The sequence below is a fragment of the Rattus norvegicus genome, chromosome 6, assembly GCF_021556685.1.
Source record: "Rattus norvegicus strain SHRSP/BbbUtx chromosome 6, alternate assembly SHRSP_T2T, whole genome shotgun sequence".
NCBI lineage: Eukaryota > Metazoa > Chordata > Mammalia > Rodentia > Muridae > Rattus > Rattus norvegicus.
This window is the reverse complement of record NC_141539.1, coordinates 143919010-143941701: the sequence shown is the minus strand read 5'-3', so window position 1 is coordinate 143941701 and position 22692 is coordinate 143919010. Positions and strand designations below refer to the sequence as shown.

At 47.4% G+C, this 22692-nt stretch overlaps 1 protein-coding gene and 1 long non-coding RNA gene across 5 annotated transcripts in view; one reads left to right on the top strand and one right to left on the bottom strand.

Moving 5' to 3' along the window:
• The window catches only part of Ptprn2 (protein tyrosine phosphatase, receptor type N2), a 744317-nt gene that overhangs the window by 37158 nt on the left and 684467 nt on the right, over nt 1–22692 (bottom strand). For all 3 annotated transcript variants that reach the window (XM_087552435.1, XM_087552436.1, NM_031600.2), the window contains 2 exon segments: nt 14834–14907; nt 7623–7700 (listed from right to left, as the gene is read on the bottom strand). In XM_087552435.1, the coding sequence (XP_087408561.1) occupies nt 7623–7700; nt 14834–14907 (152 nt within the window).
• Nucleotides 10761–22067, top strand: LOC148005527 (uncharacterized). 2 transcript variants are annotated; one of them, XR_015622629.1, is made up of 4 exons: nt 10761–10943; nt 17198–17314; nt 19293–19417; nt 19528–21823. It is a non-coding gene; the product is annotated as an uncharacterized LOC148005527 (long non-coding RNA). The 2 variants fall into 2 exon arrangements; XR_015622628.1 differs by lacking the exon at nt 17198–17314 and having other exon boundaries at nt 10810–10943; nt 19528–22067.

Here is a 22692-nt window from a genome sequence, read left to right as displayed (position 1 = left end):
GCAGCAAGCACCATTATCCACTGAGCCATCTCGCCAACGTGCTGACATCTTCTTAGTGAGGAAACACATTAGTGTGGTAGCTACCCACTTAGAGCTGATACACAGAGGTGATAAGAAATAGCATGCATGCCCACCAGTCACAGGGGTGCGGTCTGATGGCTGGTGAGGAGTGACACCTCTGCCTGTTGCTTGCTTACCCTGGTAATGTTTTGTCCAAGGAAAAGAGAAAACATAAAAGTAAGGAATTTTGTACTTCACCAAAAACCACCTAACCATTCTCCTGAACACTCATGACAGCCTGCTTGCTTGTTGTTGAGCTGATTTCTGTCTGGGTTGACCATCATATCATTGAAGGGCTCTTGTAACACAGCAGTTCCCACGAACTCTAGTTCTTTCTATCCAGCCATGTGCAAACATGTTGGGAGGACTTGTTGCCAGCTGTTTGGCACAGGCATGGTGCTACTTGGGGGTCACTTAGAATCCCGAGTCTCCAGCCTGCAGCCCAGTTTCAAGTGAATGTGTGTGGGGTCTCCTTAGAGAGAAGGGCTTCTGTTGGGTACCACACTCTCCTCTGTCTCCCTCCCCTGTTTTCTTCCCAGGTGCAAGACAAGAGGAGGAGAGGAGGGAGAAGAGGAAGAGGAGGAGGAGGAAGAGGACAAAGAGGAGGAAGACAAGGAAGAGGATAGAGAGGAGACAGGGGAGGATAGGGATGAGGAAAAGGGACTGTTATGACATATAAAAACTAGCTAGTCACTACAGGACTTAATGTACTGGGGTCAGGGTGGGGTGGGATACCCAGAGGGCTTTCTCAGAAGAGGAGAGGGGGGAATGCAGGAAGGATCTGTGTAAGAGGTACTGGGAGGGGGGTAATTTGGGATGTAAAACAAACAAACAAACAAACAAACAAACAAACAAACTAGCCAGGATATTTTTAGCTGTGTATTGGCAAGTTTTGACTGTCTACTTGACACACTGTGGAGTCACCTGGGAAGCGGAGGGCTCTCAATGAGGAAGCTCTCCATATTAGGTTGGCCTGTGACCACATTTGTGAGGTGTTTTCTTAATTGAGTTAACTGTGGTGGGAAGACCCACACTGAATATGGAGGGCACCATTTCATGGCTTGGGAGCTGAGGGTGTACGTGTATTTCACTGCCATCTGCTCTTGACTGTGGGTGTCGTGTGACCAGTTCTCTCATCTTTCTGTCACTCTGACACCCCTGCTCTAATGGGCTACGGTCTCTACCGTCATCAAGTAAATCCATTCTCCCTTAAATTGATCTCTTAAATTGGGAATTTCTTTTTATCACTTCAGCAAGAAGGGGAAAGACAAAGCCACGATCTACTAAACTCAGTCTGATTTAAATGCTTGCATGACAAAGGAAACGATGTGTCATTTCCTCTTGTAATGGCCACTGACTGTGATCACAGAAACGTCTCCCAGACCAAGCCCAGATTTAGGTTAGGAAGACTGTAGACAGTCTGTTGCTGTTATTTTTGCTTGTTTGCTTTCATTTGTAAAAAGGCTGTGAATATATGCATCTAAAACCCAGGGGGTGAATCACTTGAAATTCAGTGTCCTGGAAAGTTAAGTTTTCCTGCTGAACCGTCCTCATCTCTGTCTCGTCTTTGTGTTCCTTGGCTGTGGACTTTCCAGTGAGCGCTCTGCTCTGTGCTCGCTTACTCCATCTCAGTGCCCAGCCAGCAGAATCGGAGACTCCCTCTTGTCACCAGCAACCAAGAGTAGACAGGGGTGAGTAGCCATGACTGCTTTGCCATGAGTGTCTGGAGCTACAAAGGGAGCTGGGGACACAAATCATCCTGGAATCATGCGGCACGATTGAGTCTGTATTCAAGCCCCAGCTCATGAGGAATGTATTAAGAGGGCAAAGCTTATGGATGAACTCGGGTCTGTCTTGGAGACACAAGTACCCATGGGATGAGTCTGCAACAAGCACCCGAGAGACCATGGGCCTTAACATCCAGTGATTGAGATGTTTTTAATGAGCTGGTCGGGGACCATTACTGAGGTGTGCTGGGATCATGTCTAGAAGACTCTTGCAAGCCACCTGGATCTGGATTTAGAATGTGTTCTGCCGTAACTGAGTTGTGACCTTGGTTGGTCAGGCATGGCTTCAGACCTCTGCTTCTCCTTGATAGACTTGGAATCGTGGTTCATGTTTCAAACTGTAGTAAAATAGGCACAATGTACAACTTACTGTTTCTCAGTGCTCAGTTTGAAGACAGTACACACATTCCCACTGGTGGGCAGCAGTTCCTACCATCCGTCTCCCAAGATGAAGTACTGTCTCCATTAAACACTGATTCTTCTCTCCATGCATGTGATACGTATGGGTCTGCTTCCTGTCTGTGACTATGACGACTCTTAGGTATCCCAGGCAATGTCACATGAGCCTTGCGCTATACCTCCATGGGATGGTTAGGCAGTCAAATGAGACCAGGTGTCTATCCAGTGTCTCACATATGAGAGTGTGCATTGAAGGCTAGTTTCTTTCCTCTAACTCTGTCTCTCCTAACGTGTACACCTGCTTTCTACTCCACTTGGCCCAGTGGGTAAGTAGGAGGCACCTTGTAGACTGAAGAGTCTTTTCTAGGGGAGGATCTGAGACCTGTATATCCTAGGCGCAGAGACCAAGGCATGGGTTTACATTCTCCAAAGAGCTATAGGCGTTTACCCATATGGAGGGGGTGAGGGAGGTTGGGGAAAAGCTCTGAGTATCAAAGACAGGGACATGAGGAATTACGCTGTCCTGGTAATTATTTCAGAAGTCCCCAATAAAACAGTAAAGCCTCACAAGTCCAAATGAATATTCCCACCTAAAAGTATCTACTGGCCTGTGAACAGCTGGCATCCTCCCTCCAGCCATAGTCCTCTAGGCCAAGCTTTCCGTGGCATCAGCAGTGATGGTGTGGCAGGTGAATGTAGCCCACATGGGACCCTAACTGTCAAGGACCCTTGCCTTCCTCTCTCCTCGGTGGGTTCCCTTTCCTCCTGTGTCTGTAGAACACTTTGTCATCTTGGCTGCTCCTGTGAATTCTCTGGTGGTCTCTAACTGATTGCACTGTGGTCCCAGAAGCAGACACAAAGCTTCAGACAGGGTGTGAGCAACATGGAGGAGAGAGGAAAGCCCGACTATAGTCCTACTTATAGCAATATAATGCCTCTTCACAAGCTGGATAGTTTTCCTTTGAGATTTGTATTATCTTTTTCTTTCTTTCCTTCTTTTCTTTTCCTTTTTTTGAAGACAGGGTCTCATTCTGTTACCCATGCTGGCCTTGAGATTGACATTCTCCTGCCTCAGCCTCCCAAGTGCTAAGATCACAGAGGCTCATCCTTGTTACAGCCAACCTAAAGTTTGTCTTATTTCAAATGGTTTACTCTTTGAGAAAAACCCATTGCTGACCCCTCATTCTGTCTCCTGTAGAGGAAGTTCAAGGGCTAACTTCAGGCCTCGCAGCCCCCATCTTCTGTGTTGTGGGTTTTTCATCTACAGACCTGACCAACTGCAGAATGAAAATATTTGACAAACTTTGTGCCTGTCTTGAAGACATACAGAGTTTAGTACTGTCACCATTTCCCTGCAAAGCATAGTTTAAAAAGTCTGTACACAGCATGCTTGGTCGTAACAGCCTGTGGGGTGAGCCCACGGCGCGTGAGGAAGGAGCCGGTGAGCTGTTCAGTAAGTCCTAGAGGATAGATGGTGGCCCTTGTGTCCAGCCAGTATCTGAAAATGTGGGATCACTCAGAAACATTGCCAGGTGTGGGGCCGCATGCCTGTAATCCCAGCATTCGGGAGGTAGGGGACCAGGAGTTCAAGGCCAGTCTGGCCTATACAATGAGTTCAAGTTAAGAGGAACTCACAGCACTCAGGATGGACTATGAGGCCATTGCTGTGGGATTAGATCAGGAGAGGAGTCTGGAAATGAAGCAAGGAGGCCATGAAGTCCTGGAGATGAAGTCAGATGCTGCAAACAGTCATGATGCCTAAGCTGGAGAGTGCCAAGAAGAAGCTCTGTCAGCATGGGCACAAGGATCCAGTCCACTGTGCCAGGGGACTGCTGGCCATGGGGGCTGACAGTGAATCCTGCTGTCTTTGCCACTGGCTCATTGTCTGTAGTCACAGCAGCTGTAAGAAAGGATTGCAGCCTTTCTCCATTGTTCACCCTCAGACTATGCCACCCTGGCCTTTCCCATGGAAATTCACTCATGGCTAACAAGGGTATAGTTAACCCATGCCTAGGAGGCATCTGGGTGAGCACCCCTTGCTACCACCCGCCAAGTTTTCTTGAAAAGACGCTTTATGATGCAACTTTCTGAAACATTGTCTCTAGTTCTTTGGTCAAAGGGCCTGTTCCTGCTGAAGACCGGAACTGCACATGTGCAAAGGAAGAGGAAGATATCATCATCTTCCAGTGGGGTTATGCACTCAGCTTTAAGGGAGTTTTATCCCTTAAAATTGCACTCACATTCCTGTGGGAGACTTTCTAGTCTGAGGGAAGTTTTAGCTGGTGGGGGCTTTCTCTGTACATGCTGCTCGGCCAGCAGCAAAGGTAACTGTCCATTTGTGTCTTTATGAATACTCACCATTTCTAAATATTTTTTTTTATTAACTTGAAGACAGATAGTGAGGAAGAGCTGTGCTCTGTGCATGTAGGCACCTCAGACACATGGCATGGAGGCTGACCAACTGAGCTGCAGGTGCTGGGAAGCTAATATCCCTTTTTTTCCTGTCTACTTGTTGTGCAGTTCCTAGCTATAATCCTCTAAGGTGGCATCCGTGAGATGGGTACACGTAAGAATCTTTCTGCTTACCTTTCAGGCACGATCATCTCCTAACTGTAACCCTGCCTACTCCCTGAAGTAGTCACATGTATGAACAGCTGCTGCTGTTCCCCTTCCTCCTCCTGCTCCTCCTCCTCCTCCCCTTCCTCCTCCTCCTCCTGCTCCTCCTCCTCCTCCTGCTCCTCCTCTTCCTCCTGCTCCTTCTCCTCCTCCTCCTCCTCCTCCTCCTCCTCCCCTCCTCCCCCACTATGGCTCCACCAAGCTCAAGTGTGCTGACATCCTGAGGTACCAAACCTATAGGCCATGGACACTTCTGGATGTAGAATAGCTGTTACCAATGGAAGATGCTCTGTCTCTCCCAGAACTCTATGCTAAATTCAGATTGAATTGTGCCTCAACTGACCCTGCACTTCCTCCCACTTTCAAATTTTTCCTTTGGTAATTCCAATTAGAATCACTTTCTCTAAAATGTCCTGTGGTCAGTGCATAGTGATGCAATGAACCATCTTTAGCAATTACAGCCCCAGTCAGCAATAAGCAGAAGACGAGTTAAGCTCTCTGACTCTGGCCATGAACTTGGCTAAAAGACGAACCTCCCAGTCTCATGGACTGCAGTGTAAAGATCCGTTGAGCGCTTGGTCTGATGCTATGGGTTGTAATGCTGAATTCTCTCACAGTTTACCAGCCTTTGCTGTGCAAACCTTGCTCCTTAATTTAAAACTGCTCAGACTTGGTCTGTGGCTATGCATTGTAATGCTAATTACTGGCCCTGGGTGTAATCCTCTTCAGGGATGAGAAGATACTCACACAGACCAGATGATGCTATGTAACCTTGCCCCTCAACTCATCCCTGTTTGGTGAATAAAGATGCCTACGGCCTATAGTTGGGCAAAAGGGATGTACGCAGAGTTTCAGTTCCCGGACTTAGGGTCTGAGGAGAGAAGGTGGTGGAGGAAGAGAAGACCCCATAGGGAAGATGAATCTTGAAAACGTGGCCATGAGGGCTGGCCAGTCAGTGTAAGAGCAGCCCAGGCAGAATACGGCAGGTCACGTCTAGGAGCTATTGGCAGGGAATAGTATAGACGGTTGATATCTGCCCCGTTCCGGCGCTTTAAAGGCTCATAAATATAAGGGCTTTGTGTCTCTTATCTGGGAACTGGATGATCTAAGAGTGGGGAGTGGGTGTGAGAAGTCTCTGTTCCCACCCCTCAGTGGGCTGTGGCTGTGTTGGTGACAGGACCCTGACCTGCATGAAGCACTGCCCGCTGGGGAGTGAGCTGGTGAAGGTGGTGACACCAGACACATTCCTCCATGCGTTCACTCGGACAGGAAGCCAGCAGGCTTGGGACCCTGTGAGCATGTTTGTCCATAATTCAGAATATCCTCTTTCTTTCTTTCTTTCTTTCTTTCTTTCTTTCTTTCTTTCTTTCTTTCTTTCTTTCTTTCTTTCTTTCTTTCTTTCTTCCTGTCTGTAGCTCTGAGCAGTTGGGTGGACTGAAGTGGGCTCCCACACGAAGTGTGCTCTGAAGACGGTGTGCCCAAGTTTCTTGTGAGCGGACGGTTTTCTTTTGGCATGGACACTCTTGTGCGTTTCACATCGAGGGGGCCTAAGTGTTCTCTGAGTCGAGGGAGAACAATGTGCTCGTCACCATCCTGACGGCAAAGGCCGCTTGATCCATGCCACACTCAGAAGCATCTGCAGGGTGGCTTGACCAGCCTGATTCATTTTTCTTTTCCCAATAGCATGAGGAAGGCCGATAGGTGGAGAAGGAGGTCACACGGATGTGTTCTGTGCTCAGCCTCACCCCTCCTGGTTGGCGAGCCTTGCCCACGAAGCACGTGATGAAATCTGAGGTCCAGTGTGTGTGCAGGCAAAGTGCCCTGGGCAGCTGTAGGCCCGACCCACCCCTTCCATTGCATTTCCTTTTCACACAAGTTGGGAGAGGGAAGAACAAAAGTCTAGAATGGGGAACACCAGCTTATTTACTGACCTTTGACAGATTGGTCTACATCAAGTTATCCAGATTGATTAATTTGGTCTCAGGTCAGCACATGGCTGCGACTCCATTTCTTTCACAGCAGCAGGCTTACACAGCATTGGGCTGCACTGTCTGCCCTTCTCCTCCTGGGCCGACTGCAACACACCCAGCAGTCTTACTCTTTCCTGCCTCTGTTCCAGGATCCCTGTGGGCTAACATGTGGCCAGAGGCTACAACCTGCTGCTGCTGGGGGAGCCTAGCCCTGCATTCCAGTGGATGATCTGCCTTGCCACACTCCCAATCCTGTGACCCACTATGTTCTTTCCCCAAATCTGGTCCTATTTATCCTGGTCAGGGCGGGGCACTCTGTTGTCCCGTCTAATTCCACCTCATTTGTTCATGTTAGAGCTAGTTCCCAGGTCTCAGACTCATTTGGGGTGATGCAGGATTGAGCTAGATAAAAAGACCAGGATGGCCTTTGAAATATAAAATTAAAAACCCTGAAATAAGATAAACTATATTTTGGGCACGTTTTTCACCTTCATAAAAATAAAGCAATAAATCAAACAATAAAGTCACATTTGAAGAAAACGTAGTGTAAATGCATATTACTTTCACTTTGTAATCTTTTATAAAGTTAGATTATGATATGGTTAAAGAGCAAAAACCGTTAAAACTGTTGAACATCTCCGATGAGAAAGTGACGAACTCACGCGTTCTGAAGTAATATGTGCAAAGCGGTATGCACAAGAAGGAATTTGTTCCACTGAATCCATCGTGTTGATTCGTGAACGACTTACTAACGTTTTGTCTTTAGAGAAGAAAATGAAAGAAGATTCACCTGCCAGAAGTCGGCCACGGTGGCGGGAAGTGGGCCCTGGGTGGCAATGTACGCGGGGTTTCGTGGGTCATGGTCCATCTGCGGGAACAAGAGGGTTGGTGTAAGGATCAGTCACACAGGCAGGTAGACGTGGGAACAGGGGGCAGCACAGCTTGTACCCATGGTTATTAACACACAGGGCCTGCATGGGAAGGCCCATCACCATCAGATGCATAAAAGCCAGCATGCCTCCAACTGACAAGTCCTTCAGCCTGTCTATCCTGCTCTAGAGCAGTGCATACAATGAAGACCAGGAGCCCAGCAGAACAGAACCAGTGCGTGGCTGTATGGGCAATACTGTTCACCACTTATGCTGCCCCAGAGCAGCTGAGACTCTGCTCCAGGATGGGTAGACAACCTCCCCTGACTCCAGGATATGTGGGTGCCTGCCAGAACTGGGGTCTGTCAGAGAGTGGCTAGGCCTGAGTTCCTAGCAATGGGCCCACGTCCACGTGCAGTAGACAAGTTTGTTTGTCTTGAAGAGCGAACGCATGAAAACACTTGGCTGAGGAGTTCACTCATGTTGGGTATTTTGTTTATCCTGGGAGGGACGTGTGCAGTCACTACCTGGTCTGGGATCACTGGTCTGTAAGTCTGTGTAAGTGTGTCTGTCTTCGAGTGTGTGTGTGTGTGTGTGTGTATTGCATGCATATGTACCTGTGTGTCTGTGTCTGTGTGTCTGTCAGCATATTTATGCCTCTTTGTGTCTAATGTGTCTGTATGTGTGTCATTGTGTGTCTGTATGTGTGCCTCTATATATGTATACGTATGTGTGTATGTCACTATGTGTTTGTTGGCACCATTGTGTGTCTACATGTGTGCATTCCATCGGTGTGTATCTCCATGTGTACATTCACGGGCATTTCACAGATGTGGTCTACCTTTCTAGAAGTTCATTTCCATCTCTTTCCTGACTGTGAGAGACTGAGAACAAAGAATGGGGTGGAGGGTAGTTGGTTTTTTTTGTCATATGCCTTGCTCACTCTCATGGGGGACGTTCCACATTGCAGACCTTAATTACAATGACTAACTTGAAGACTATGTGCACACATGCACACACACAGATACACAGACACAAACACACACATACACACACACAACACACAGACATACACACAAACACAGATACAGACACACAGACCATACATGGACACACATACAGACACACACAGACACAGACACACACAGACACAGACACACAGACACACAGATACACAGACACACACACAGACATAAGCACGTATACAGATACAGACACACAGACACACACACAGACATACACACAGACATACACACATATACAGATACAGACACACAGACACACACACAGACATACACACAGACATACACACATATACAGATACAGACACACAGACACACACACAGATACACATACACACAGATACACACACACAGATACACACACAGATACAGACACACAGATACACAGACACACAGACACAAACACAGACACACACAGATACACAGACACACAGACACAAACACAGACACACACAAATACAAACACAAACACAGACACACACACAAACACATACACAGACACACACACAGACATATACACAGACACATACACAGACACACACAGACACACAAACACAGAGACACACAGACACATACATAGACACAGATACAGACACACACAGACACACACATACACAGGCACACAGACACACACACAACAGACACAGACACAACACACAGACAAACACACAGACACATACATAGACACAGACACACACACACAAAGGCACACAGACACAGACACAACACACAGACAAACACACAGACACATAGACACAGATACACACACACACAAAGGTACACAGACATACACACACAACAGACACACACAGACACAAGACACACACACACAGGCACACACACACAGACACACACACACACAAACACATACACAGACACATACACAGACATACAAACACAGACACACAGATACACGCAGACACACATACAGACACACACGCACAAGCACACAGACACAGACACACACACAGACACACACATACAGAGACATACACAGGCACACGGACACACACAACAGACACAGACACAAGACACAAACACACAGACACATACATAGATACAGGCACACACACAGACACACACAGACACAAGGCACACACAAACACACAGAGACACACACACAGACACAAGGCACAGATACACACACACAGACAAAGACACATACACACACTCAGACACACAGACAGACACACACAGGAAAATGTTTTAACCATGTGCTCAATGTGAAGGCTCGGGGAAGAAGAGACTCAGCCCCCATGAGCCTGTGCACAGTTTGTGAGCATGCGGGGAGAGGAAGCCTGTCAGCACGGAAAGGTGCTGGATGCACCTTGTAATTATGTGAGCCCTGAAAGAGGGCAAGAACACAAAGCAGCTGGTGTGAGTTATTCTAACAGAACAACAATGCGGAAGTTGGCTGGGGTGGGGGCAGGGGAAAGCTTTCTGTGCATCTAATTTCGTGATTCATAATTAAAACTGGACCTCGTTTTGAGATTCACAACATACACAATACAGGTAAAATTATGTTGCTCTCACTGAAAGCCCCAATTAAGATGTTTCAGCAGAAAAACGCTTAGCAGAATTGAGGAGTTTTGATTTTTCAAAATATGCATTTGCTGGGGGTGACAGCCATTTACAGAGGCCCTGCCTCTCAGCAAACAGCTATGCAAAGGAAGGGACGCCCCACCCCCTTCTCCTATGTGATTTCTTTTCCCTAAAACAACATAGACCACATAGCATATTTAAAATTTGTGACACGTTCAAACTACCAATTAGGCTGTTTTCAGAATGAGAAACAAGATTGAAAGAAAAAAAATTATGGGCAGCATTTCAGGAAGGAGAACTGTCCACTTTTGTGATAGGTCTTAATTGTCATTTAAAAAATAATCTAACCCCATCAAACTTGCTCAGACACCAGGCAGAAGGTCAGAAAGCGAAGGATGTGAGCAGGGCCGTCCTGGAGAGGACAGTGCAGAAGCTCTTTGCACCCAGCAATGTGAGCGGCAGGAAGTCTGCCCTGGTTTGCTTTAGTCTTTGAATAGAAGTGAGGCAAACATTTAGCTAGATAGACAGAGGTTTTACCACATCTGAGTTTTCAGGCAGGGCAACTGTGGTTGGAGTTTGTGTGATGCGTTTCTGTGAGAGGGACTCTTTATTTCAGTAGGGGAATCTGACAGCTGGCCTGCCGTGGTGGGCGACTAAGATCGTGTCCACTCCACTGTGGTGAGTAACTAACATGGTGTCCACTCCAGCATCCTCTATTCTCCACGGCTGTTTCCTGCTTTCTTTCTCATTTCTTTCTGCTTCTCCATGCACCTCTCACGTGAACAGTATTATGGTTCTACACACAAACTCCCAGGTATCTGCAGCATCTGGGTCTCGGTTCTATTGTGTGCAGAGTTGGGGAGTGGGTATGCTGGACACTCTGACTTCTAGGCACACGTTTTCAACGGGAACTCAATGGGCATGAGGGTACACGTATATGTGAGCAGGTGTTGAGTGCATCAGTGAATATTTGCAATATGCTGAGACAGATGCCACACTTTGAGGTCAGGAGGCCGTGGGGTCGAACCTACACTTTGTAGAGCCTCCACTCCGCTGCTGGGGCATACCCTTTTGCTTCTATCGTGGTAAGCTAAGGAACCACTGTTGGCAATGGCCTCAACAACACAGTCTTCCTACTGGGGGATTTTTCAGGAACCCAGCCTGCTCAGAGATCAGTGTAACAGATAATCCTAGGAGACTCACCAAGTGACTTTAGGGAAACCAAGTCAGAAGCCCCCAGCACCCCGTATGCTGAGTCTACAACTCAGCTTGTGCTGTTATATAAGAAGGAAAGCGGTTAGCCTGTGTTGGCTCTAGCCCTCACTTAGTTGTTTCTCAGGCTGTCATTACAATGTGGGGTGAAAGTCCATATATTTCCACACTCATGCAAGAACAAGACAGTGTCTTGCTGTTGAACGTGGATGACAGCCGCCAAATCTGTGAGTCACCCAGCTTCATCTCTACACAAAAGATCTCAGCCATGTTGCAAACAAAACTGACTTTGGAAACAGATGCGGAGTACTCCGGAGTCAGAGGATCTGAAGCGCTGTGGAGTAGGGAAGAGGAAGCAGGGCTCTTCGGCCAGTAGACGGGGAGTGTCTACTCTAGACTGGTCCTGTCCTCCCCAAGCTGTAGCCCAAAAATCTTGGGAAGACCTGCCCAGATTTGGGGAGGGTGCACAGTTCTAGGTGCTGGAGTTATACAGAGTAAAGATTCCGACGTACCTGTGTCCCTTACACCCCTAAAGTGAGACAAGTTTCACAGAATTGTTTATTTAATTTAAGTTTTTCAAGGCAAGGTTTCTCTGTGCAGCCCTGGCTGTCTTGGACCTCTCTGCGTAGACCCAGGGAAGTTCTGAATTCAGTGATCTGCCTGCCTCTGCCTCCAAAGAACTGTGATTAAAGACTCGTGCCAACAAATCTGACCCGCATGCTTTCTTAAAAGCAAACACCATGAGACTCTTGTCCTGATGCCAAGTCTTCACCCGGGGAGGCACTAGGGCTTTGGAACCAAGAAAGTGCTGTCTAAGGCCCTTTCATACACAGAGTAGAGATTTATTTAACACTGATGTACACCAAGCTTACAAGCACAGATGTTTGGTTGAATATATTCTGAGAACCCACGAATTGTCCCCCACACTTGGCCAACTCGTTAGGACATCTGTCATCCTTTTCTTAGGATCCACCCTGTCCTGGCTTAAATTGGTTAAACGCACTCAAACTGAAACATTCGCTTTGCTCCTGTCACCGATATAGTAGGATGAGCAACTGAGCTTGTCTCTTGGTGGTGTTAGGAATCTTGGGTTCTGGGTCAGCCATACCGGGTGCTTATCTGGACCATGGCTAGGTGGGTGGCCTCCCTCAGTCTGGAGGCCTCCCGAAAAGCTCAGCGCGGCGCTCAGAGTGAACACTTCTTTCTCATAAGCACTACGTGGGATGGCAAAATCCCCGTTTACTCTCATGACCCTGATTTAAAAGCAAAGATTGCTCCTTATTTACTACTGGATGACTTCCCTGCAATTTAATGAGGAGTAGGCACCGATGTAATTATCATAGTTTTATGTGGCACAGCTAGGGCCGTCTGCACTGTAATCGTAAGCTGCTCACTCAGTGGCTGCTGAGAAGGTCATTATCACGGCTCCTCTAGTTACCTCAGACAGACGGCACAATCAGCTTCTTCCGGCTCATTCTTACAATCCAAATTTGGGGGGGGGGGCGTGGAATTATAATATGAAGCAAAGAGAAAGCAAAAGTTACCAGAATATTGCCTTTCCTACTGACCCTTCCGACCTGGGGCCATGGATAACAAGGCCTGGGATTCGCTCTGACCTGAACTCACAGGGATGTCCTGACTCCACCGAGGAACACCTCGTGATGTTGGTCTGTGGATGGTGCAGTGGTTAAGCCACATGAACTCATACTAAGGCCAGGTTTCCACCTGAACCCCCTTGGCTGGCTGCTTGTCACCGACTATCACATGGGGCAGCTAAACGTGCCGTGGCATGAGCTCTTGATGTTCAGACTTGAAAAATAGCTGCTGCTCCCATTCTGGTGTTCCTGTCTAGTTCTTTTCGGGAAAAGGGATCAGGACAAGAAGGAAACTGCTCCGGATGACTTTGAGTGGCTGTCACCTGTTTTCCACCATGTAGAGCCTGAGCCCAGACACTTATAAATCAGAACTCATACTCTGCTCATGAGTGAGTCAGCTAGCAAGCCTCAGGTGGAAGCTTGACTTAGTCCTATGCAGAAAGAATAGTTGAGCGACTCCAAATGAGAACCACTGACACGGGTGAGCCCTGGGTTTAAAGTCCACTCCTGATGAGGTAAAGAAGGCGCCCCCTTTTTCTATGGACATGGAAGGCTCTGGGCTCAGGTGGTAGAGACAAAATACCAGCCCTCCATCCAGTTCTTATCTCACAGTGCTTGAACTCACTGTGTGGGCTGAGGTGTCGGGAAATGGGACTGGCCACCCGTGCCGGAGTCTTAACAATTTCACCCGAGAGGAATGACACTGAGCGTCTCACAGTAATCTGTCAGAAGCCCCTCCCACAATATGCTGGATATGTGCTCGTAGATGGCTTCCTATTGGAGGACTGGAAAGAGCCCAGGACACGATGATCCAGGTTTGTGAATTGGAGATCATCCGTGTCCTCTTAGTTCTTGGCACTGTGGAGACCTAGTCAGAAAAGGTTGCAGGCCCTGTTTGGTAAACACAAGCTTCAGAATGGAGGTGAGATTCCTGATATTTCCCTGAGTTCGACCGAGGGAAACTTACAATGTGGTCAAGGCTACCTCCTTGGATCCACAGGATGAAAGCCTCTGGTTTGATGAGGATGCCTCTGACCATGCTCTGTGACTCTACGTGGCTTCTTCTCTTCCAACCGCAACAGCACAGCTCCACTGTGGAAGCCAGCTGAGCCTCCCCGATGCCGGATTTCTAGCCCTCCATTACCAATTTTGCCTCTCTTCCTGGTCAGCCTTCAGTTGGCCCTGACTCTTCCCTTTCAGGCCACTTCTGAGAACATACATCCTGAGCCTAAAGATGTGCCACTATGGGAACATGACATCACAAGGAGCGGGGAGGGCATGCCTCACGCAGGGTATGGGTAAAGCCGCTCTACCACTGGGCATGAACACCTGCTGCCTCTCGTCTCCTCCACCACAGCAGGTTGAATGGTACAGCCACCCTCATTCAATGTTCGGTCTATGTGGAAAGGATTCCAGCCACTGGAGAAGCCTGAAGGAGAGTCCATTGTCCTGTCCCGCTTCAGGGTCACAAAATACTTGGACCTCATATTCTGAACCCCATAAGTAAACAGGAAGTAAGTAGCTCTCGAGGAGGAGTGTGACACTGAGTAGGAACCATCCCCAGCCGCAGTCCGTGTCAGGAAACTGCCGGCATCCTGGCTGGCTGGACCCTACAAGCCACCCTGACAGTATACAGGCAGCAAGTGCTTCACCAGTTCATGAGCCAGAGCAGATCCTAACCCAGAACTTTCTTTACCACGTGGCCCACGAACACCTAAGAAACAGCCCTGTGCCCTCCCGCCCCAGTGACCATGTACTTACAATGGGGCTGGCATTGATGTAGTCAGAATTGCTGTGGCTGTTCTCAGACTTCAACAGGATCCTGGAATGGTCATCTGCAAGTAAGCCGAGAGTGGAGTGTTAAATGGCTGTACGGCCCTCCAAGTGTAGGAGAGCTAACCACTGCTCGGGAGGGGTTGGGGATGCCTTGTGGGCTCCATGTGCTTTAAGGCTCCTCTCTAGCCCTTTCAGGTCTGGACCACAGCTTGCTGTGTGGACTCTTCCCTTCCTCACTCTGTGTATGAATCTTTGTTGTAAGGTCATCACAGGGTTTGTGGGGGGACGGCACCAGGGTTCTCATTCGGCAGAATTCGGACACCTTGACAGTTTTCCTATGTAGAGCTCAAATGCCAAGTTTATCCTCTACACAGAATGAACCGAGCGCTGGCCTTTTAGTGACAGACAACTCTGTCAACACACAGTAAATAAACACAACCCTGCACAGTAACAGGAAGGCCACTGTCCTTGTTGGTAAGTCATTAAAGCCTTGCCGTTGATAGAATTTAGTTTCAAAAGGAAAGTAAGGGCCAGAGAAAATGCAGATGAAGAGCACGCAAAGGAGAAACATGGCCACTGTCAAGATAAGAATGTGCCCTGAAAGAGCAGAATCCCAGGACTGCGAAGACTGGCCCCGCAGTGGGATTGATGGTGCAACAGCTTAGATATGGAACAGACTGCCTCCTGCCTGCTGTGATTCTCCCTGCCTTCTCTTCAGGAATCTACAAACTGTGCCCTTAGTAGAAAGAACAGGGTGTGCGGTGGGGGAGGCGGCCCGGGGGCAGGTGGAAGGTTGTGAAGACAGAACTGCCTAAGAGCACCAGAGCCCCTGAAAGCCTCTTCATCCTTGGTAGCAAGTTCAAACACCGCCACCACTGTCAGCGTTGCTCCCACCCTCAGAAGTTTCTCTGAGGAGCACACATCACCATGTCTTTTATTCTGTGGAGACAGAGCCATCTGCACTTGTAAGCCCTTTAAGCCTTCCTCAGACAGGCCACTTCCTGTAGAAGGTAGCTCTTACACCCGCTACTGCCACCCAGTTGCATTAATGTAGACTTCAGAATTTTTTTCCCTCAACTGTTTCTGTAATTGCATTCTGAAACAGGGCCTCACTGTGTGGCTTTGGCTGTTCTGGAACTTGCTTTGTAGACCAGGCTAACTCAAACTCATAGAGATCTTCCTGCTTCTGCCTCCCAAGGGTGGGCATTAAAGGATGCACAGCTATGTCCAGCTCTCTAGCTCTTTCATTTGTCTTGAAATTTTACTTTGAAAAAAAAAAAAGTCTGTGAGCATGTGTATGTGTGTGTGTGTGTGTGTGTATGTGTGAATGTGTGAATGTGTGAATGTGTAAGTGTGTGTGAGTGTGTTAGTGTGTGTATGTGTTTGTGTATGTGTATGTGAGTGTGTTAGTGTGTGTGTATGTGTGAATGTGTGAATGTGTGTGAGTGTGTGTGTGTTAGTGTGTGTATGTGTGTGTGTATGTGTGAATGTGTGAATGTGTGAATGTGTGAATGTGTGTGAGTGTGTGTGAGTGTGTTAGTGTGTGTATGTCAGTGTTTGTGTATGTGTGTGAGTGTATTAGTGTGTGTGTATGTGTGTGTGTGAATGAGCGTGTGTGTATGTGTGTGTGAGTGAGTGTATGTGTTGTGTGAGTGTGAGTGTGTGTATGTGTATGTGAGTGTGTGAGTATGTGTGTATGTGAGTGTGTGTGAATGAGTGTGTGTGTATGTGTGTGTGAGTGTATGTTTGTGTGAGTGTGAGTGTGTATGTGTCTGTGTGTGCATGTGTGAGTATGTGTATGTGAGTGTGTGTGTGAGTATATGTGTTGTGTGAGAGTGTGTGTGTGTGAGTATGTGTGTGAGTGAGTGTGTGTGAGTGTATGTGTGAGTGTGTGTATGTAAGTGTGTGTGTGAGTGAGTGTATTTGTTGTGTGAGTGTGTATGTGTGTGTGAGTGTGTATGTGTGTAGTTACTAAAAACTAAACTTAGCTCCTCTGGAAGAGCTGTACGCACTCAACCACTGAGCTATCACTCAGGGCCTTAACTTCTTAGAAAAGGTCTCCTGTAGCCCAGGCTATCCTCTAATTCACTGTGTAGTTGATGATGACTTTGAATATCTAATCCTCCTGTTTCCACATCCCCAGTGCTGGGTTAACAAGCATGTACCACCACACTGGATTTATACAGTGTTGAGGATCAATCCCATGGCCTCATACATGCTAGGCAAGCATTCTATGAACTGAGCTGCATATGCCCCCAGCCATAATTAAAAATGACAGCAGCATAGCAACAGCAACAACAGGTGTTGGAGAGATGGTTCAGTCATTTACCGGGGCATACTTTTTTGCAGACAACCTGAGTGGGGCTCCTAGCATCCTCATCAGTGGCCCGCAATGGTCCATCATTCCAACTCCTGGGGACCTGACACCTTCTTCTGGCCTCTGAGGAAACCTTCCCTTGTGCCCAGGTGACCACACAGACACGCATGCATGTGTGTAATTTAAAACAACCACCGCCACCACGTTCCAGGGTTGGGGAAGTTATAAAATTTATACCAGATTGAATTTAGGAAGCATGATCTACTGGGACTCTAAGCAACAGAAGACTGAAGGCTAGCAGTCTGCCTCAGGGTGTGGTGGGAGTGTTTCCAGTAAAGACAGGATTAGTCATGGAACATCTATAGACAGGACGAAGGTTCACACATTGCACAGTATTCACATTCATCTACACACCTATGTGACCGTTGAGGGTTGCAGAAGCCCCACGAAGCAGTTAAGACAGTGAGTGTCAAGCTATTGCTGTAGGGTTGTTTTTTTTTTTCCTAGCGGAGATATGTATTTTCCAAAAACTCCCATGGACTGGATGGCTCCTCCCTGCATAACTGTACTAAGTACAAACTGACAGCATCAGGAAACTGAAGTACACCTTCTTTTCCTGACTCCAAGTAAGCATCATAAATATTTGTCAAGGAATATTCTTAAATTATCCAGCATTCTATATTTTCATACATACTAGGAAAAAATAAAAGAGGTGTACCACCTTCAAGTTGCTGTGGTGGCCCTGTAATATTGTAATATTGTAATAGACAGCCACGTTCCAAGTTGCTTCCAGAGGGGCACCTGGAAATCTGATTTACTGTAAACGTTCTCGATACACCAACTTTAGGCAATGGTGTGGGTGGGGGGGGTCTCTCCTGAGAAACATTTATAAACAGCAGGATCTGGTGAGGGAAGGAACAAGGAAAAGAAAGACCACAGCTCGTGAATCCCTGGCTCCAGTGTTGCACGCTCGGTAAGCAGTGAATGTCCCTAGTGGAACTCTGTGTTAGGTTGGGGAGATCTGTGGCTTCTCTTACAGGAATAGCGTGGTCCAGAATGGCAGACAGGGCAGCTGTGTGCTTGGGCTCAGCAGGTGGCTGAGGCTGGACTTTCTTAGCAGAAAGCCATGAAAAAGTCCCCTGAATCTGGAGGGTTGGGATGAGAAAGACAGTGACCAGGAGCCTTCGGTCTGAGCATGTCGAGAACCTGTCATGGCTTCTCCTTGCTAACGTACAGCAGGGACGGCTCCATGGAGCTGCTGTGGATCTCTGTGCAGAGTGCAGGCAGGCTGCACATTAACCTTCCCCTCATCATAAGAACCTCAAGCAAAGGACCAGCCCTCCTGTCCTTGGGTGGCATATTTGGTTGTATATTGCATTTTCTATTTGTATTTTGCTTTTAAACTTAGGCTATTTTGTTTTTAACATTGGTCTACTTTGGGCTATGTGTTTGGAAACCCACACAGCCATCCTTAAAGGACCAGCGCACCGTGCACAGCAGGGATATGGACAATGAGGAGTCAGTAGCAAATCTCTGACCGACTGTGTGGTCTTTCCCTGTTCGTGTTTTTAAAGCAGTGCTATAAGAGCCAGCAAAAGGAGTGCACACAGTATTATGAGCATCAAAGAGAGGCTTCCTGAACTGCAAAGACACCAAGAGAGGCAGAGGGACCTGTGAGATCAGTCTATACATGTCAGGACAAGCACAAATTTCAGGGAAGCCAGGGGGACGTACAAACACCAGGTCCACCCCTATCTGTGCTTTATAGGAGTTATTCTTCCTGTCCCCAGGATAGCATTCACGTGGCAGAGTGGCTGGACACCCAGGCCAATGGCGGCATCTTTGAGCAATGTCAGTTAACAAGTGGGTGTGTTTTTCAAAAACTCAGTTTGAGAACTCTGAAGCCAGGAGCATCCTGCTTTCTGCACCTAGTCTTCTAATTGTTGGAGCTATTTTCTTTCTAATGAGATCCGCAATCTGGGAGGGAAGGCGAGAAACATGTACAGAGAATAGTCTTGGTCAAACCCACCGCACGCCACCATCTTCCGAGGTTCCCCAGTATCTGTCACATGTCAGTGCCTTGTTCAGCAATATTCTTAATTTCTATAACATTCCATATTTTTACAGATGTCATCTCTGCTTACCTGGATACCCATACTACATATTAAATGGGGCTACATTCTTATTTTATATAGAAGAAATGGAGGCCCGGGAAGTTCAGTGTTCTCGGCCAGTTTCAGGAGGAAACAGCTGTAAGTCTAAGTTCTACCATTTGCTAGCCTAGAATGTTTAGATAAATTACTGAGTGTTGGAGAGGAGCAGACTTGTCTTTCGAAATATTGAGTTTAATATCTGATTACAGGTATAAGTGGCGTCCATTATTAGAATACAGTGAAGAGTTCAGGAATGAGTTTAAGACTACAGATGAACCCAGAGATGGAGTGGAAGTCCACTGAGTTAGCAAAATGTCTGTAAAGACCACTGTCTCGTCAGTAAACAGAAAACGACTTTCACAAGTGCCAATGTAAGGAACAAGTTCCAGAATTACAAGGGAAAAAGCCCAGAAGGGCAGTCTTCCTGAAACTGTGGCGAGCTCTGAAGTTTCATCATTAATGGATATGGGAAATAGAATCTTGGTGTTTAGAAAATGCATGGAAGCCATCTTTGGTCAAATCATCTTCTAAAACAGACCTCTCAGGAAGTGCTTCCTACATCTCCTGGTATTGCTGCTCATGTGGTCCAAGCAAGTAGCAATGTGCAGTCATCTCCATCTCACTGGTACATGCATTCCTCCAAGGTGTCTGTCTCTCCATATTCCTCTCCCTGTGGTGCTCCTATGGTCCTCCAAGGTGCTCAACCTCACTGTCCCTCTGCCCTCTCTGTGCTTGTCCCCTCATGTCCATCAAATCTCCATGTACTCATCTCTCTGCACCATTCATTTGCCTGTGTTGGTCATCCACCTACATCACTGCCACTCCTCCATGTTCCTCACTCCTCCTTATAGTCAACCCAGGGAACGGTATCCATGGTCATAGCTTCCTTCCCTACTTTCACATGTACACTGACAGATGATGAACAGCAATTATGTAACCAGATATTACCTACTGCCCTCAGTAAACCAGACAGCAATGCTGGCCCATGTTTCCAGTGAGGGACAGCAAAATACAGAAATGACTATATTCAGACCTACTTTAGTTAGGCAAAAGAACACATTGTTACATGTGTTTGCTCCAACACTCAGAAGCCAGATGGGTGTCTCTGAATACCTAGGAACAGAAAGAAATAATGTGACCTGCTTTTCTTGTTGCCACGACAAAGTACCAGATGCAGCAACTTAAGAAGCAACCTGAGGGTAAATACTGCCCATCATGCTTGGGAAGACATGGTTGGTAGCTAGTTACATTGTATACACAGTTAGGAAGTAAAGATGAGTGAAAGCCTGTGCCCTGCTCTCTTTCTCCTTTTATTCTGGTGGAGATGCCAACCCTTGGGATGGTGCCACCCACATTTGGGGTGAATCTTCCCTCATTAGTTACAGTTAAATTATTTTTTAAATTTATGTATGTGGGTTCATGTATGTGATACCTCTCTCTCTTTCTCTCTCCCTCCTTTCCTCTCCCCTCCCTTGTCCCTCCCCTCTCCTCTCCCCTTCTCTTCTTCCCCTCCCCTCTCCTCTCCCCTTCTCTTCCTTCCCCTCCTCTCTCTCCCTCTCCTCCCCCTCTCTCCCTTCCCTCCCCCTCCCCTCTCCCTACACTTCTCTTCCTCCCCTTCCCCTCTCTCCCTCTCCTCCCCCCTCTCTCCCTCCTTCCCCTCCCCCCCACTCTGTGTGTGTGTGTCTGTGTCTGTGTGTGTGTCTGTGTGTGTGTCTGTGTGTGTGTGTGTGTCTGTGTCTGTGTCTGTGTATGTGTATGTGTATGTGTATGTGTTTATGTGTGTGCATGCGCCTGGTGCCTGTGAAGGTCACAACCTAGCATGAGATCATCTGGAACTGGAGTCATAGGGTTGTGAACCCCCATGTGAATGCTGGGAACCGAACTCTAAAACCACTGAAACATTTTTACAGCCCCCAGGTTTAGGCTTTTTGGAAATACTGTCAGACACAGCCAGAGGTGTGTTTCCAGAATGATTCCAAATCCAGTCGCGCTGATATTTAAGATTAATACTTGCAGAGGCTGGAGAGATGGCTCGGTGGTTCAGAGCGCTGGCTGCTCCTCCAGGGGACCTGGGTTTAATCCTCGGCACTCACGTGGTGGCTACAACTGTCTGTAACTCCAGCTCCAGGGCCTCTTCCGGTCTCTGGGGGCCCCCAACATGCATATGGTGCACAGGTATACATGTAGGCCAACACCCATACACATGTAATAATAAGAATTTATAAATAAAAGAATCCCAGCTCAACTTCTTATCTGCTTGACACTCAAATAGGACACTTGGAGTCATAGCATTCTATCCTTGTCCTCTAAAGCCTCATGTTCATCTCTGCAAAATTGAGTTGGTCCATCTTCAAAAGTCCCCAACACTTTCTAATAGTCCCAGCGCCATTCAGAAGTTGAAGGTGTGAGGTTTCTCCTGAGAACCCTGTTTCAAGTAGAAGCCCCTGCAAGATCAAAGCCACACACTTCTAACGCGTAACAACAGAGGACAAACATTTCTGTTCCAAAAAAAAAAAAAATGGAGGAACGAGATGACAGCAAGAAAAGAGCAGAACAGAGTAAAACTGAAACCCAACCAAGAAAACACCGAGCTTGCAGTCGCGTGTCTGGCGTCTGCAGCTGGTGATAGGATCACCTGAGCTTCAACACCCTTGGACTTACATTTTCACTAAATAAAGCCATTTGTGGGTCGGGGTCCTCTCGGGGTACATTTTCTGTTACCCCAATACAGAGCACAAGGCTTCTCTTTAGTGGTGCTAATCTAACACTTTCTCAGCTACCTTGTCAATAGTTTAAAGAAGTTTAAACTCCTTTGTTTATTTTTCATCTTTCTGTTCTGCCTGTCTGTCTGTCTCCCTCCCCTCCTTCTCCCTTTCCCTCTCCCCCTCCATCGATCCAGAGCAGTAGCTATGCAACAGCCTGTGCTGTCCTGTCTTGAGATTCCCTCATCAAACAACTTAGCCTCACTCATCTCAGAACATGGGCAGACGGCTGCTAGATTCTTCAGCAGACGGCGACACGAACGACTCAGTTCTTAAGGGGAATCCTAGAAGCACTGCTATCCGCATTGCGCTCATCATTCTGGTCTTCCAGACTCTGGCCAGAATGGCCCATTAAGCTCTGTGTAGTGGTAGCATTCAAGGGCTTTTCTAGATCAGAGTTCCAAAGTCTACATTCCTCTGGCAAACCATTTAAAAAACCTGAGAATCAATCCCAAGACCTGTCACGGCAGCAACCTCGCTTCTTGGCAACTATTTTCTCTATTAGTTGCTTTTCTTGTTGTGAGGATGTATGTGGCAAAACAGACGTAAGGAAGGATTTGTTTTGGGCACAGTTTGAAGGTACAATTCCACATGGTGGGTCACATGGCATCC